Source organism: Scyliorhinus canicula, chromosome 3 (genome assembly GCF_902713615.1).
Source record: "Scyliorhinus canicula chromosome 3, sScyCan1.1, whole genome shotgun sequence".
NCBI lineage: Eukaryota > Metazoa > Chordata > Chondrichthyes > Carcharhiniformes > Scyliorhinidae > Scyliorhinus > Scyliorhinus canicula.
This window is the reverse complement of record NC_052148.1, coordinates 40,588,931-40,606,267: the sequence shown is the minus strand read 5'-3', so window position 1 is coordinate 40,606,267 and position 17,337 is coordinate 40,588,931. Positions and strand designations below refer to the sequence as shown.

The window sequence follows — 17,337 nt, the reverse complement described above, 5'->3', positions numbered from 1 at the left end:
ATTCCAGATTTTTATTGAATTCATATTTCACCATCTCCAGTGGTGGGATTTGAATCTGCCACCGGAACCTGCACTGACCATCTGAAAGAGCACCCTACCTAGGCCCATTCCCCTCTCCTATCCCTGTAACCCCAGCTGACCTTTGGAGACTAAGGGGCAATTTAGCATGCCCAATCCACCTAGCCTGCACAACTTTGGACTGTGGGAAGAAACCAGAGCACCCAGAGGAAACTCACGCAGATACGGGGAGACTCCACACAGACAGTCGCTCAAAGTCAAAATCTAGTCTGGCCCCTGGTGCAGTGAGGCAGTAGTGCTAACAACTGTGCCATCGAGCCTCCCAGTTTAACTGTTTTTCTATTTCCTACAAATGGCTAAATAAAGGGCCAGTTGGGAACACTTTATTAATTTGAAATTTTAATCACCAGAAGTTGATTTGAAGCACAAGATTAACATACTTTGCTTTATTGCTTACTGCTGCATTTTAGTGAATTGGATTACGTGCTAGCCTGTATTATCCAAAACAGAGAACGATTTGTATTTATATAGCAACTTTCGCAAGGTTGTGATTTCCCAAAGCGTTTTTCAGCCAGTGAAGTACTTTTGAAATGTATAACTGCTATAATGTAGCAAATGTGGTAGCCAATTTGCATGCAGCAAAATTCCATAAACATTAATGTGGTAAATGACCATATCATCCAGTTTAATGATGGTGAGGGATAAATATGGGTAAGGAGAAGAGTTGCTATTTTTTGTTTGAATTTTTTTGAGAAATGCTAGTACATTAATGGGAATGCAAATTGCACGGGGAATGGAATATGAAAGTAGGGCAGTTTTATTGCAGCTGGTGAGGCCACATCTGGAGCACTATCTGCAGCTTTGATCTCCATATTTATAAAATATATATTTCCTCTTGTTGGGGCACAGTTTAAAAAATAAAAGGTCTCTCTTTTAATCTTTTAAAATGGAGATGAGGAGAATTACTTTATTTCAGGGGATTGTTAATCTGATTGTCTTCCCTGAAAAACTGGAGGTTGGGCCGGTGAAGATTGGGTTATTGGCTGAATTAGATAGATTTTTGATAGACAAGCAAGTAGAGGGTTATGTGAGACACAGTTGAGACCGCAGTCAGATCAGCCATGATTGTATCGAATAGTGGATATGCCTGAAGAGCCAAATGGCCTGCTCTTAAGTCCCAATTAAGAAATATACTCCTGGTATCCACCTTATCAAGTTCTCTTAGGTGTTTCAATAAAATCACCTCATGTTCGTCTGAACTCCAATGCGTATAGGCCCACCCTGTTCAACCTTTCTTCATGGAATACACCCTTTATCCCAGGAATGAGTCAAGTGAACCTTCTCTGAATTTTTTCTAAAAATATCCTCTTCCTATGTTAAAAGCACAATATAAATAGAAGTTGTTGTCAAATAGTGCCGTGGGATCTTTTGCATCTATCTGAGCAGTTTTAATATTCCATCTCCAGCAGTGTATTACTCCCATGTTGTTGCACTTCCTCTCTCTATTTTAATTTGCTCTTGATCCCATTAAGGTATTGATTTATTTTTTCTGTACTTCCTTGCTGCAAGAGATGTAACAATTGTGATGTTTCTGAAGGCCTGCAAGCATAATTTGAACATTTGTGTGCAATGTACAAAATGCAGCTGATGTCTTTTAAGATATTCCTTGTGCACAGAACCTATTTACATTCTTATCATGTGCCACATTGTGTTGCTTTCCCCACTGCAAATAAAGATTGTGTTAGATTTAGACTTAACTTTATTTGTTTATTTTATCTTACCATGCAGTGAAAACTGACAGAACAAAAAACACTCTACTCTTTGCGGGCTCAAACAAGGTGATGTGAAATGAGTTTGGGTATTCTCAACTCAGTCTAATGAGGTCCCTGGATGTGGTAATACATTAAAGACACTAAATGCATTCATGTTATTAGAACATAGAACAGTACAGCACAGAATAGGCCCTTCGGCCCTCAATGTTGTGCCGAGCAATGATCACCCTACTCAAACCCACGTATCCACCCTATACCCACAACCCAACAACCCCCCACCCCTTAACCTTACTTTTTAGGACACTACGGGCAATTTAGCATGGCCAATCCACCTAACCCGCACATCTTTGGACTTATTGTTGTTATTTTACTTGTCGAGTTGAAACATTCTGTTTTCTTTCATTTATTTCTAACTTGCATTTTCAGGGAGCTGGTAAAGAACGTTTATGGTTGAATTCTGGCATCTTCACAATTGGGAAAATGTCACAAGCATCTGGAGGTTTTCTTCTTCCTTTGGGCCCTTTGATGGGACAAAAACGGGTTTCTCCAGCTCAAACAGAGAGCAAAAAATTCGAAGTCTTCTCAGAGTCAAGTAAGGAGTCACAAGACAAAGTTTTTACCTTACTGATAGCCTATTTGAAATTGAAACTCTTTGACCAAAGTAGATAGTCAGTACATTCTAAAAGTAAATATGTTTATATGTAAATATAAGTGCACATCATTTTATTTATTTTAGATGGCCGTGGCCCTTCAGAAGAGCTTGAGAATTTTGACTAAATACCCAGATTTTATAAGATTTTCTCAAATGTGTGGCATTTATTAAGTTCTATTTTTTCTTTATTCTTTCATGGGATGTGAGCATCACTATTGCACATCCCAAATTGCTCTTGAACTGAGTGGCTTGCTAGGCCATTTCCAGAGGGTATTTCAGAGTCAGCCAAATTCTGTGGGTTTCCAGCCAGACCAGCTAAAGGGTGGCCGATTTCCTTCCCTAAAGGACATTAGTGAACCAGATGGGTTTTTACGACAATCAACAATACTTCATGGTTACCAGTATTGAAAATTTAAAGTCCACCAAAAGCCATGTTCCCCAGAGCATTACCCTGAGCTTCCAGCGACATTACCATTATGCCATCACCTTCCCAATTCAGTTTACTCACCTAGATATTGTTTTCTATCTAAAATTTCACCTGCCACTAGAAGTAAACTGAGGCAGATGTTATACAGCAGCCATAATAATAATTATAATAATCTTTATTATTGTCACAAGTAGGCTTATATGTGAAAAGTCCCTTGTCATCCCTAGGCGCCTGTTCGGGTACACTGAGGGAGAATTCATATTGTTCAAATTACCTAACAGCGCGTCTTTCAGGCCTTTGCGGGAGGAAACCGGAGCACCTGGAGGAAACCCATGCAGCCACTGGAAGAACGTGCAGACTCCACACAGACAGTGGCCCAAGCCAGGAAAGGAACCTGGGACCGTGGCGCTGTGAAGCAACAGTGCTAATCACTGTGCTACCGTGCTGCCCGTCCCTGCATTTCAAGTACTCACTTCTGGGGCGACATTCTCCGACCCCCAGCAGGGTCGGAGATTCGCCCGGGGCTGCCGGAAATCCCGCCCCCGCCGTGGCAGAAATTGGCGGGGGCGGGAAACGCGCCGAACGAGCGGCGAGCCCCCTGGGCCGAAGTCCCGCCGCTGCGAAGCCTCTCCTGCTGCCGAGGTTTGAACCACCTCTGGTGGCGGCGGCGCAAGCGAGCCCCCTGGGTCCTGAGCCCCCGCGGGGCGATCGGACCCACGGTGGCCGGCGATCGGCGGGCGGGCCAGTGCCGTGGGGGCACTCTTTCCCTTCCGCCGCCACCACGGCCTCCACCATGGTGGACGCGGAAGAGAATCCCCCAGTGCGCATGCGCCGGTGGTGACGTCACAACCGGCACATGCGCGAACCGGCGAAGGCCTTTCGGCCAGCCCGGGCGGCGGGCGTCAAAGGCCGCTGGTGCCGGTTTTGGCGGCAGTCGGCGTGGTGCCAGCCGCTCCGGCGCGGGCCTAGCCCCTCAATGCCCGATGCCGGAGTGGTTGGCGCCACTCCGCTACGCCGGGAGCCCCACCCGCCGGGTAAGGGAGAATCCCGCCCCTGGTTACTAAAGCATAAAGGAAAGTTCCAAAGTCTCAAGACTGTGCAGAGACGGTCCTTAAGGCTCTGGTGCTAGAGAACTTTGAGGTTTTTTTCCACTTAAGGGGCAATTTAGCATGACAAATCCACCTACCCTGCACACCTTTGGGTTGTGGGGGTTAAATCCACACATATACAGGGAGAATGTGCAAACTCCACATGGACAGTGACCCAGGAGCCGGAATTGAACCGGGTCCTCAGTGCTGTGAGGTAGCAGTGCTAATCACTGTGCCGCCCCTATTATATATATATTATTTTAAAAGTTTTTTATTTAGCTTTGATATACAAACAAATATAAATATGAACGAACATTGGGAGTTAAACAAGGGAATATATAAGTAAAATTAGAACTTTACACCAAGATCGGTTTTGAGGGCAGCACGGTGGCCTAGTGGTTAGCACAGCTGCCTCACGGCGCTGAGGTCCCAGGTTCGATCCCGGCTCTGGGTCACTGTCCGTGTGGAGTTTGCACATTCTCTCCGTGTCTGCGTGGGTTTCACCCCCACAATCCAAAAATGTGCAGAGTAGGTGGATTGGCCACACTAAATTGCCCCCTTAATTGGAAAAAATAATTGGATAATCTAAATTAAAAAAAAATTTTTTTTTTTAAAAGATCGGTTTTGACTATTTACATATACATCATAGTTACCCCATCCTTTTCTTTTATTCCTTCTTTACAGTGTTTGCCGTGGTGATTGTGGTCCCCTAAGTTTCGCACACTACTGGTCTTCCTTTTTTCTTTTCTTCCCTTTGGTTCAGGTTTCTCTTTGCTTTTCTTCCCTTTGGTTCTTCCCTTTGGTTCATCTAAAGAGCTGGTCATTGACTTCAGGAAGCAAAGTACTGCACACACCCCTGTCTGCATCAACAGGGCCGAGGTGGAGATGATTAACAGCTTCAAATTCCTAGGGGTGCATATCACCAAAAATCTGTCCTGGTCCACCCACGTCGACGCTATCACCAAGAAAGCACAACAGCGCCTATACATCCTCTGGAAATAAGGAAATTCGGTATGTCCACACTGACTGTTACCAACTTTTATAGGTGCACCATAGAAAGCATCCTATCTGGCTGCATCACAGCCGGGTATGACAACTGCTTGGCCCAAGACCGCAAGAAACTTCACACAGTCGTGAACACAGCCCAGTCCATCACACGAACCTGCCTCCCATTCATTGACTCCTGTTCTTTGGCTTCCTAGTTGTTGGCTACAAACAGGTCTTGGAAAAAGAAATGAATGGCTCCCACGTTTTGTGGAAGCCTTCTTCCGACCCTTGGATTGCAAATTTAATTTTCTCCATTTGGAGAAATTCCGATAGGTCGAACCGCTAGTCTGCAGCTTCGGGTGGTGCTGCTGACAGCCAGCCGACCAGGATTCTCCGGCGGGCAATTAGGGAGGCAAAGGCAAGGGCGTCGGTCCCCATCCCCATGAAGAGATCTGGTTGTTCTGATACCCCGAAGATTGCCACTCCCGGGCATGGCTCCACCCTCATCCCCACCAATTTGGACATTGCCTCAAAGAAGGCTGTCTAGACTCAGCAAGTCTGGGGCAAGACCAGAACTTGTGGGCTTGGTTGGCCGGGCCTCCTTGGCACCGTTTGCATTTGTCCTCCACCTTCAGGAAGAACCTGCTCATACGGGTTCTGGCTAAGTGGGCCGTGCATTAGGCTTAGTCTTGCGCATGTGGAGGTGGAGTTGATCCTGTGCAGTGCTTCGCTCCAGAGTCCCCACCCTATTTCAGACCTAAGTCTTCCTCCCACTTCTCCCTTGTCTTGTCCAGTTGGGTGTTAGCTCCCGTTAGCAAAATAGTTCCCTTTCCCTAAGATGTCCGTGTCCAGCAGATCCTCTAGTAGTGACTGTCATGGTGGTCGTGGGTATGTCCTTTTTTCTTTTCGTAGGAAGTTTTTGAGTTAGATACCCAAGTAATGACCCCCAGTCAGCTGGAATCTTTCTGTCAGCTCTTCGAGCATTGGTAACCTGTTGTTGGTGTGAAAGTCTCCAACTTTTGAAGGAGGCGTCCATGGTCGCGTTGGCTCCATGACTGGAGTGTTGCTACCACCACTGGGCTCATTGAATATTTATTAGTTGGGGATGGGCGTGCTGCCCTGGCTAGGGCCCGGAGAGAGGTTCCTCTGCAGGAGCATACCCCCATGAGAACATACTCAGCTTCTGGCTCCTATATCCATCCCTTTACTTTCTCTCTCTCTGGTAATATTGTAGGTTTGGGAGGGCTAGGCACCACCCCCACCCACGCACGCATAGGAACCTGGGCAGTACGTTCATTTTGATCGTCTGCACCCTTCCCGCTAGGGAGAATGGGAGAGTGTTCCATCTCTGCAGGTCCTTTTAAACTTCCTCAGTCAGGCTGGTCAGGTTCCACGTGCGTATTCCTGTCCAGTCATGAGCGATTTGGATCCCCAGGTAGCGAAATTTGTTTCGGGCCTGTTTAAATGGCAGCCCCTCCAGCTCTGCAGCTCCCCTTAGCGGGTTCACCGGGAAGATCTCGCTTTTGCTCAGGTTAAGTTTGTAACCAGAGAAGTCTCCAAACTCTTTCAAGAGCGCCATTATTCCCTCCATGCTGCTTCGTGGATCCGAGATGTAGAGGAGCAGGTCGTCTGCATAGAGCGAGACTCTGTGCTCTCTGCCTCCTCTCCGGATCCCTTTCCAATTCTTTGCCACCCTGAGTGGCTCGATCGCAAGGGCGAACAGCAGGAGGAACGACGGGAATCCCTGTCTTGTGCCCATATACAGCTGGAAGAACTTAGAGCTGGTGGTGTTTGTCCGTACGCTCGCCGTGGGAGCATTGTACAGGGTTTTCACCCAGGCGGTGAACCCTGTTCCAAGCCCGAACCGCTGCAGTACCTCAATGTGGTACTTCCATTCGACTCTGTCAAAGGCATTTTCAGCGTTCAGTGAGACGATCACTTCGGATGTTCTCTCCCCAGATGGGGTCATGATCACATTCAGCAGGCGGCTGATGTTTGAAGTTAGCTGTCTACCCGTGACAAAGCTCATCTGGTATTCTGCAACCACCTCTTGGCCAGTATTTTGGCTAGGATCTTGGCCAGTATTTTTGTGTCAACGCTTAGTAGGGAGATGTGTCTGTAGGAACCGCATTCTGTTGGGTCTTTGTCTTTTTTAGGTATCAATGAGATTGAGGTTTGTATGCAGTAGGGCCCTTACCAGCGAGTCTGTGAACATTTCCCGCAGGTGCGGGGCCAGTGCTGTCGCAAATCTTTTGTAGAAGTCTGTTGGGAACCGTCTGGTCCTGGCGCCTTCCCTGCCTGCATGGAACTAATACTGTCTATGACCTCTCTCAGTTCTAGCAATGCTTCCAGGCCCTGTTTCTTGTCCTCCCCCACAACTGGCATGTCCAGTCCATCAAGAAACGACTTCATCCCCGAGACCCCTGCTGGGGCTCTAAGGTATACAGTCCCTGGTAGAAGGTCTCGAAGGCCTTGTCGACCTTGTCCGGTTCTGCTACAAATTTGCCTCTACTGTCCCTGATTTGTGCTATTTCCCTCGTGGCTGCCTGCTTTCTCAGCTGTTGAGGCAGCAGCCTGCTAGCCTTGCCTTCGTGTTTGTACAGAGTCCCCTGTGCTGGCGGAGTTGGGAGAGGGAAGAGAGGGTAGCTAGGCAACAGCTAGTTGATTCCATATTCCTTTCCTTGTGGAGAGCAGATCAAAGTCCATCTGTAGCTTTTTCCTTTCCGACATGAGCTCAATGGTCGGGGCCTTGCAGTATTAAACATAGAACATAGAACAGGCCCTTCGGCCCATGATGTTGTGCCGAACCTTTATCATAGAATTTACAGTGCAGAAGGAGGACATTTGGCCCATCATGTCTCCACCGGCTCTTGGAAAGAGCCTACCCAAGGTCAACACCTCCACCCTATCCCCATAACCCAATAACCCCACCCAACACTAAGGGCAATTTTGGACACTATGGGCAATTTAGCATGTTCAATCAATCTAACCACATCTTTGGTCTGTGGGAGGAAACCGGAGCACCCGGAGGAAACCCACGCACACATGGGGAGGATGTGCAGACTCCGCACAGACAGTGACCCAAGCCGGAATCGAACCTGGGACCCTGGAGCTGTGAAGCAATTGTGCTATCCACAATGCTACCGTGCTGCCTTTAAGAACAAATTAATCTACACTCCATCATTCTACCGTAATCCATGTACCTATCCAATAGCCGCTTGAAGGTCCCTAATGTTTCCGACTCAGCTACTTACACAGGCAGTGCATTCCATGCCCCCACTACTCTCTGGGTAAAGAACCTACCTCTGACATGTATTGCTGGTCTACCTCCAGTATGGAATCAACTAGCTGTTGCCTAGCCACCCTCTCTTCCCTCTCCCTTCATGATTTAAAGCGATAATTTCTCCCTTGATCATAGCCTTCAACACCTCCCAGAATCTGAAGGGTGGGTGAGAACCCCATTCTGGTTGTTAGTAATGTACTTGTCTATGGCATGGGACAGTCGGCCAGGAGGGCCATGTCCAACCTCCAACCTCATATCCATATAACGTGGAGTGTGGTCGGAGATTACGATCGGGGAGTATTCCGCCCCTTGCCATCCCTGGAAGCACAGATTTTCCCACTACAAAGAAGTCGATCTATGAATAGACGTTATGTACTTGGGAGAAGAAGGAGAACTCTTTCTACCTTGGGTGGGTGAACTGCCATGGGTCCTCCGCCCCCATCTGTTCCATAAATAGGTTGAATTCTTTTGCCATGTTGGAGGTCTTTCCCGTTTTGGGATTCAACCTGTCTGTCCATGGGTCTTTCTCCCCCCCCCCCCCCCCCCCCCCCCCCCCCCCCCCCCCCCCCCCCCCCCCCCGCCCCCCAATGTTCAGTCGGTGCGTCTCTATGTTGGGGATTTCTACCATGGCCTTCTTTATAAACTGTGTGTCATACCAGTTGGGAGAGTACACGTTAACGAGGACTACCGGTGATCTGTCTAGAGCACTGCTGACCATGACGCACCGTCTCCCTCCCCCTAGTTGATTCCACACTGGAGGTAGACTGGCAATACTCAAAGGCCCCGACCATAGAGCTCATGTTGGAAAGGAAAAAGCTACAGATGCCCTCTTTCCTGTCTCTTCTCAACTCCCCTTCCACCCCACTGTAGCAGGAATGGTAGGTCCGCCCAATCCAGCCCGCAATCAGTCCTTCTCCCTCAGGTGCGTCTCTTGGAGGAAGACTATGTCGACTTTCATGTTTCACAGGTGGATGAAGACTTTTTTTTTTGGACTGGGCTGTTAAGTCCCCTAACATTCCAGGTGACTATCCTGATGGGAGTTTTTGTCCCCCCACTTTTTTTACCTGGTCTGACGTGTCCCGCGGTCACTGTTCTCCCCATGAGACCAGGCCCTTGTGCTCAAAGGGTTTCCCTTTGTCTAGGGGGCATCCAACATGGCCACCAACTGTGCCTTTGCCATGTGGATGAGCCCCTGCACTCTGGGGTTTCCCTTTGTCCAGGGACCTTCCCAAGTGGTTGTTAGCAGCGCTATTTTGTTCCAAGTCGTCATATGGGCTTGTTTTAGCCAGTCTAATGCTCACCATCCTTCTTCCCCTATTTCTCTCTTACGATGCCCTCTTTCCTGTCTCTTCTCACCCCCCCCCCCCCCCCCCCCACCCCACCTCCAGCCAGGCGTCTTCCCCCCTGCTGATGACGCACCACGGCCTCTTTCTTCCTCATGAATTCCAGTGCTAACTACTTCACTAGTGCCTCCCCCCTCCCGGGAGTTGTTGCACTCCCTCCCGTTGCAGATCTCTGGGCTCCCTGTCCACCATTTCCTCCACCTTACCTATGCTTGGCTGTACTTAGATCATCCTTCCCTCTCTTGCTGCTCTCGTGTCCAAAAAGAGGCAGTGTTCGTCCATGTAAAGCAGTCGCTGTGGCAATGGTCTAGTGTTGGCTGTACAGACTGTAAAAGGGAGAGAGCTTTATTTTGTTAAAACATTGTGTTATCAAAGTCTCTCTGCAGGCTTTTCATCGTTGCCCCTGCTGCTGCTTCTCCAGACCGTTTTCTGCGATGAACGTGTCGGCGTCCGCAGGGACTGTGAAAAAATGTTCCCTGTCTTGATACATGACCCAGAGCTTGGCTGAGTACAACATTCTGAATCATGTGCCATTTCTGTACAGCACAGTCTTCGCTTTGTAAAATTTGGCCTGGTGCTTGGCCAGATCAGCCCCAATGTCCTGGTAAATTCGGATCTTGTGACCATCCCAGCTGCAATTTTTTTTACTGCCTTGTCCAGCGCAGGATTCTCTCCCCGTCCTGGTACTGGTGCATTTTTGCAATTATCCCCCTCGGCTGTTCCTCGGTTTTGGGCTTTGGTTGGAGGGGTTGGTGTGCTCTGTCGATTTCTGTTGGGTTGGGGAAGCTATCCCTTCCCACAGGGTTACCCAATATTTGGGCCACATAGTCTGTGGGGTTCCTACCTTTGATCCCCTCTGGCAAGCCCACGATTCGCAGGTTCTGCCGTCTCAACCGCTTCCCTTGATCCTCAACCTTTCCTCTCGGGTTGCTTTGTGTCGTGACCAGCCTTGCCACCTCCTTTTGCAAGGCGATGATCCGGTCGCTCCGGTTTGTTCGGCCCTTTCCAGATCTTTAATCACTTTTCAGCTTTGTCCAGGGCCACCTGCATGTTCGCCAGAGCTTCGGCCACCCTTCACTGCAGCTTGTATGTCCAATTTTCTCTCATTTCAGTGTTCCTTCAACACTCTTGAGAGAAACATCCTCCACCCATCCCCTGGTTGGGTTGGGGGGTGAGCTTCTTGTGCGGCGGCGGGTCAGTTCCTCTCGCTCTGGCGAAGTCCGTGTTTTGTCGGCTCGGCCGTTTGCTGTCTATCCAGGCTCTTCCCACTCCTGGTCTCCACCCGTCCTCTGGACTGGCTGTTATTTGCCATCTTTCCTTCTTTCTTCGTTTTGTTAGTGGTGTGGGGATGATTTGCTTCATTTGCAGCCGTTGTTCAGACAAAAACTGCCTATTTTTCAGGTTTGCTGGGAGGAGAGCCACCTGATACGTGACTTCTCAGCACGTCCCAGTCACCGGAAGCATAGATTTAAAAAAAATATTTTTATTCACCATATTTTCATAATTTGCACCATTCAAAAGAAAAACAAGAACAACCCCAACAAAATATAAAAAGAAACAGTCACACCTAACCTAAGAACCACCTCCCTGCCGATTCTCCACCCCCCCCCAAAAAAAACAGGCAACGATAACCAACTCCCGAAAGTGCATAATGAACAAACAATTGTAGAATCCCTTCTTCGCCCCCCTCAGCTCAAACGTCACCTTCTCCAGGGTCAAAGATTCCAGCAGGTCCCCCGAGGCACAGGGTGGAGAGACTGACCTCCACCCCAACAAGATCTGCCTAGGAACGATGAGCAAGGCGAAGGCTAAAACATCTGCCCCCACTCCCGCTTGCAACTCTGGCCGGTCCAATGCCCTATATCTGGCTTCTAGGGGACTGGACTTGCATTCATATGCAAGAACTGCAAGATTGTGCTAAATACCGTACTCCAAAACGTTTTCAGCTTCGGGCAGGACCAAAACATATGCAGGTGGTTTGTGGGGCCCCTCCCACAATGCTCACAAACATCCTCCACCCCCTCGAATAGCCTGCTCATCCTTGATTTTGTGAAGTGCGCCCTATGTACAATTTTCAGCTGAATCGGCCCTAACGTTGCACATGACGTCAAGGCATTCGCCCTCCACAGCACCTCACACTATAATCCCTCTTCCATCGCACCCCCCCAAACCCCAATTTATCTTAATCCCATCCATGGACAGACACCCTGTCCTCCTCCAGGATCCTCCCGTAGATTGCCAAAGCAACCACCCTCTCCAGCCCTCCCACTGAGAGAGCCCCACCCATTTGAACGAGGAGACCAGCTTGTCCCCCCCTCACTATCCCCTTCCACAGCCCCGAGCTCCTTAGCCGATGGCCAGGGGCTCTATAGCCAATGTAAAAAACATGGGGGACATAGGGCATCCCTGCCTCATACCCCGGTGCAGTGCAAAGTTCCCCAGATTCACACTGATGGTGCAAACACTCGCCATTGGTTCCTTATACAGCAGCCGCACCACGCCACAAACCTCGGCCCTATTCCAAATCTATTCAATACCGGCATCAAGTAACCACACTCAACCCGATCAAATACCTTCTCTGCGTCCAGTGCCACCACCACCTCCGCCTCCTTTCCCTCCACCGGAGACAGGATCATGTTCAGCAACCTTGTCATGTTTGAGAACAGCTGCTTCCCTTCACAAACCCTGCCTGATCCTCCCCAATCACCTTCGGCAGGCATCACTCCAACCTTGACGCCAGCACCCTTGCTCATATCTTGGCATTTACATTCAGTAGGGATAAGGATCTATATGACCCACACTCCACCGGATCCTTATCCTTCTTTAGCAGCAGTGAAATCGAAGCCTGCCCCATAATTTGCGACAATACCCCCGTGCCAATCGCATCCTCAAACATTCCCATCATCAGCGGTGCCAACTTATCCTTCAATTTCTTATAGAATTCAACTGGAAACCTGTCAGGGCCCGTCACCTTCCCTTCCTCCATTCTCCCAATCGCCTCCTGCTCCCCCACAGGCCTGGTCTATTCTCCTCACCCAGCCTCGGATACTCCCACCCGTCCAGGAACTCCCTCTTCCCCTGGTGGCTCTGACCTATTTGGATTCCTATAAAATTCCTCAAATACTTTATTGATCTGCTCTGGGGCCACCACCAGCTTCCCCATCTTATCCCGTACCTGAACTACCTCCCTCGCCGCCGCCTCCCTTCGGAGCTGGCCGACCAGCCTTCTCCCCATGTTTGTAGACCGCCCCCTCGCCCTTCTCAACTGGCACACCGCTTTCCCAGAGGCCTGGATCCTGTTCCCCCACGTACCTCCCATCCATCTCCAGAATCTCCTCTATTAGTGTTTGGCGTTCCTCTCTCTCCTCCTTGTCTACCTTGGCTTTGAACAAGATCACCTCCCCCCTCACTGCCTTTAGAGCCTCCCAAACAACTGATGGCAAAACCTCCCCACATATTCATCGATCACCTTCCCAATCTTATCACAAAAGCTCCAGTCCGCTAACAACCCCAAGTTCATTCTCTGCCCCAGCCTCTGGGCCATCCCATTCTCCAGAACACATCCTACCAATGTGGAGCATGGTCCTCCGACTTCCTAACCCCAGCCAATAGCGCCTTTCCCACCATGAAGCAGTCTATTCTCAAGTACATCTTGTGTACCGGGGAGAAAAACAAACACTCCCGTTCCCTCGAGTGTAAGAACATCCACGGGTCCACTCCTCCCATTTCCCTCATGAGCCCAACCAGTGCCTTCGCCCTCCCTGACTGGGCCAGCGAGTGCAGCTGAGACCTGTCTACCCTCAGTTCCTGCACCATATTCCAACTCTTCTCTCTCTTCCCCCCCCGCCTCCCGCCCCACTATTAACCCATGGGGGTCCAAATCTGGAATGGCACCCAGCACCCTCTTCACAAACCCCACATCATCCCAGTTGGGGCAATATACACTCACCAATGCCATCAACCTCCCCTACTATCACATACCTGCCCCCTGGTCTGCCACCATCTTCATCTGAAACTTCACCCTTTTGTCCACCAATACCGCTAGCCCCCGAGCCCTGCTATCGAACCCTTCCATCCACTCCTTCATCGCAGCATCTCCATGTGCTTAGCAAACTGCCTCTCAAATTCTCCAGCCATCACCTCGGTCAGCGTTTCCACTGTGAGGGGAGCGGCCCCACCCAGAGATCCAGATCCAGCCTCCGCCATCTTTCCTGCTGTCGCACTGACCCACTCACTCGATGGCGAACTTCGCTTGCCCCCTTCTTCTCAACGGCTTTCTTCTGGGTCTTAGACATTCCCCACCTTTCTTATGCTTTTCTGCACCAGCTTATTCAAAAACTGACCCTGAAACCAGAATTAAAATCAAAAAGCCAGAGCCTCGAGCAGAAGCCACCCAACATGCGACTTCCACCTGCATATCACCACCAGATGTCCTATGTATTTTTAATTAATATTTTTTAACATGAAACTGGGCCATCCTTATACCCTTTTAGATCATGTCTTCCGTCAACCTGCCTTTAAAAATCCGTCTAACTGGCTGAGTGACCTCAATTAGCTCACATTCCTCCTAACGCGCAGCAATTTCATCCAACAGTACAGACTCCAGCAATTTATCTACCAATAACTGAAGGAATGCATTCTGGCCTATAGTTTGCTGTTTTATTGTAGTCTCTTTTGTTTTGAAGATGACATCATATTTGCCACTCTACAATTTTCCTTACCAAGAATTCTAGAAATTTATTGTCAGGCTTCTTTCGTAGCTTCCCTTGATCATCAGATGAATGCCATGAAGATTATGTAACGTTTCAGAAGACTTTACTTTTTGTTCTACACCCATTTCTGATGTGTGAAAATTGAAAGTACATCATTTGTATTCTACCATTCTTTATTCTACCGTGCTTTTGCCTATAAATTCGATGGCAAGTCAGTGCACCCACGCTATCTTGGAATAAATGTCTTTTTGATGAGATGTTAAACCTGGGCTCTATTTCCATCCCATAAAAAATCCCACACTACTACTTCAGGAATTCCTGCTGTTCTGGCTGATGTGTTTCACTCAATCAACATCGAATTTATCTCACATGTTTATGCAACATTACATTCCCTTATATGACAGCAGTGACTCCACCTCAAAGCCTATTAAATGGCATATTGTAACATATGGCCATGAAAGGCATTACCTAAGTGGAAATTCTTTCATTCTTGTTCAACGGGGTGAGGACTAGGAGCTTGTCAGGTATTTACTGAAGTAAAAGATAAAGATAATTTTAAGTTTTTTTTTCTTAGGTAAGGAAGAATCATTTCAAAAGACACTGGAATTGGCAATGACTTCGTCGGCTGAAGATAAAGTAAGTTTGATGAAAATAATTTAATGTAAAACAGTGTATTGAAAGTGACTTTGCCTGCCTCCATTGCACATAAGGATATGTTTTAAGAGACCCTGTCCCATCAGTGGACAGAGTCATACAAAATTTACCCCAGTAAGCAATACTCTATTCAGTTACTTAATTATTTCCCTTCCCCTTTTCTGGTCTCCCTTGTTTGTCAGTATTATGCCAGTAAGTGGTGGGTGACTTTTGTCCATGGTACTTGACCTGCTCTTTATCAAATGTTTCTCTTCTGCAACATCATCTGAAAGCGCAGTGTCAGGTTCCACATTTACTCTTGTCATGTACAAGTTTTACCTCTTCATCACCTCTCTTGATTTCTCTGTTGCCTCTGATTTTATTGCTGTTTTCCCAGCAACGGGTCTGCCTAGCAATTGGTAGAAACTCTACCTAGTAATAGCTGTAACAAGAATGCAGCAGGGCATGAAGGGATGCAAGCTGCCTAGCAACAGGCGTCATGCGTCTCTCTAGCAACAGGTAGAAATCTGCCTAGTGACAACAGTAGCCAGCATTCAAAAGAAATACTGAAATGTGATTTTAAAAGAAATGAGATGGAGGTTTCTAAGACGAATTATTTATATATATATATATATATATATATATATATAGTTGCCAGCGCCATCAGAAGCAGAGAGGCAGTTTACACCTAACAACCAGGGTGAGCCAGTCTGCATATACCCGCTTTTGCGGCCAGTCCCTATCTAATAGCCGGGAGCCTAGACTAGCATCCATGTCATAGAGTCAGAGTCATGTGGAAACATTCGTAAAGGCAGTTTAAATATCATCGCTGGACCAGGGAAAGACATTCACAGACTTGTTTTATAAGACCAAAAAATGTAGGAGCAGAAGTAGAACATAGAACACAGCACAGTACAGGCCCTTCGGCCCACGATGTTGTGCCAACCATTTATCCTAATTTAAGATCAACCTAACCGACACTCCTTCAATTTACTGCTGTCCATGTGCCTGTCCAAGAGTCGCTTAAATGTCCCTAATGACTCTGACTCCACCACCTCTGCTGGCGATGCATTCCATGTACCCACCACTCGACCCATCAAGTCTGCTCCACCATTCAATGATCATGGCTGATCTGATAATACTGTACTCTCCTGCCTTATCCCCAAAATCCATGATTCCTTTGCTGATTAAAATTCTGTCTATCCCAGCCTTGAACATACTTAAAGACCCAGCCTCGAGATCTCTCTGCATTCAGGAATACCACAGATTCACTACCCTCAGAGAAAATATTCCTGCTCATCTTGGTCTCAAATGGACAACCCGTTACTTTGAAATTATTCCCTCTGGCCCTGGACTCTTCTACAAGAGAAAACATCCTCTCAGCATCTACCCTGTCCAGTCCCCTGAGAATCCTATATGTCTCAATAAGGTCACCTCTCATTCTTTAAAATTTGAATGAGTACAGGCCCAATCTAATCAACCTCTCCTCATAAGAAAATCCCTCCATACCTGGGATTAACTTAGTGAACCTCCTTTTGACTGCCTCCAATGCCAGTATATCTTTCCTTAGATAAGGATACCAACACTGTTCACAGTATTCCAGATATTGTCTAACTAATCCATTGTACAATTTTAGCAGGACTTCCTTGTTTCTATACGCCCTTTGCCTTCCCGATTACCTGATGAACTTGCTGAACTTTTTGTGATTTATGCACGAGGACCCCCAATTCCCACTGTGCTACAATTTTCTGCAAACTTAGTCCATTTAAATCATATTCAGCTCCTTTATTCTCCTTATTTGGGATGAGATCCAATCACCACCTGTTACCAGGCAGAGTATGGCTTTCTGGCCAATCAAACATCTTTTACTTGGTGCCAAAAAGTCTGAGGCCTCCTTTTCAAACTAGCAGAGACTAAGTGTTGTCACCTGTAACTCCTGAATTCCTCACTCCTCTCTGCTGCTTGATTCAAAGGTACATGGCCATTAATCATCCATGAAACAAAAATGATAAAGGGGGAACAAACAGGAAGGGCCCTTACAACAGTTACATCCTGGGACACTCCAAGATCCCCAGTGTCTTCGAGGACCACGGGATGACTGGTTGGTTCTAGGGGGATAAGAGGTTCCTGCTGAGGTCCTGACTGATGACGCCAATGCGAAGGCCAGAGATCCAGGCGGAGCCCGATATAAAGAGGCCCAGAGGGCGGTATGGTAGCACAGTGGTTAACACTGTTGCTTCACAGCACCAGGGATCCGGTTTTGATTCCCTGCTTGGGTCACTGTGCGGCGTCTGCACATTCGCCCCGCGTCTGCATGGGTTTCCTCCGGTGTCCTCTCACAAATCCCAAAAGAGGTGCTTGTTAGGTGAATTGGACATTCTGAATTCTCCCTCAGTGTACCCGAACAGGTGCCGGAGTGTGG

At 48.0% G+C, this 17,337-nt stretch overlaps 1 protein-coding gene across 6 annotated transcripts in view; it reads left to right on the top strand.

The window, feature by feature from the left end:
• Positions 1-17,337, top strand: part of LOC119963922 — a 136,978-nt gene that overhangs the window by 30,868 nt on the left and 88,773 nt on the right. For 5 of the 6 annotated variants that reach the window (XM_038793343.1, XM_038793341.1, XM_038793346.1 and 2 more), the window contains 2 exons: positions 2,217-2,382; positions 14,857-14,918. In XM_038793343.1, the coding sequence (XP_038649271.1) occupies positions 2,271-2,382; positions 14,857-14,918 (174 nt within the window). In that variant the 5' untranslated portion in view covers positions 2,217-2,270. Of the gene's footprint in view, positions 1-2,216; positions 2,383-14,856; positions 14,919-17,337 lie in introns of those variants that run through there. The other variant, XM_038793347.1, reaches the window with a different exon arrangement.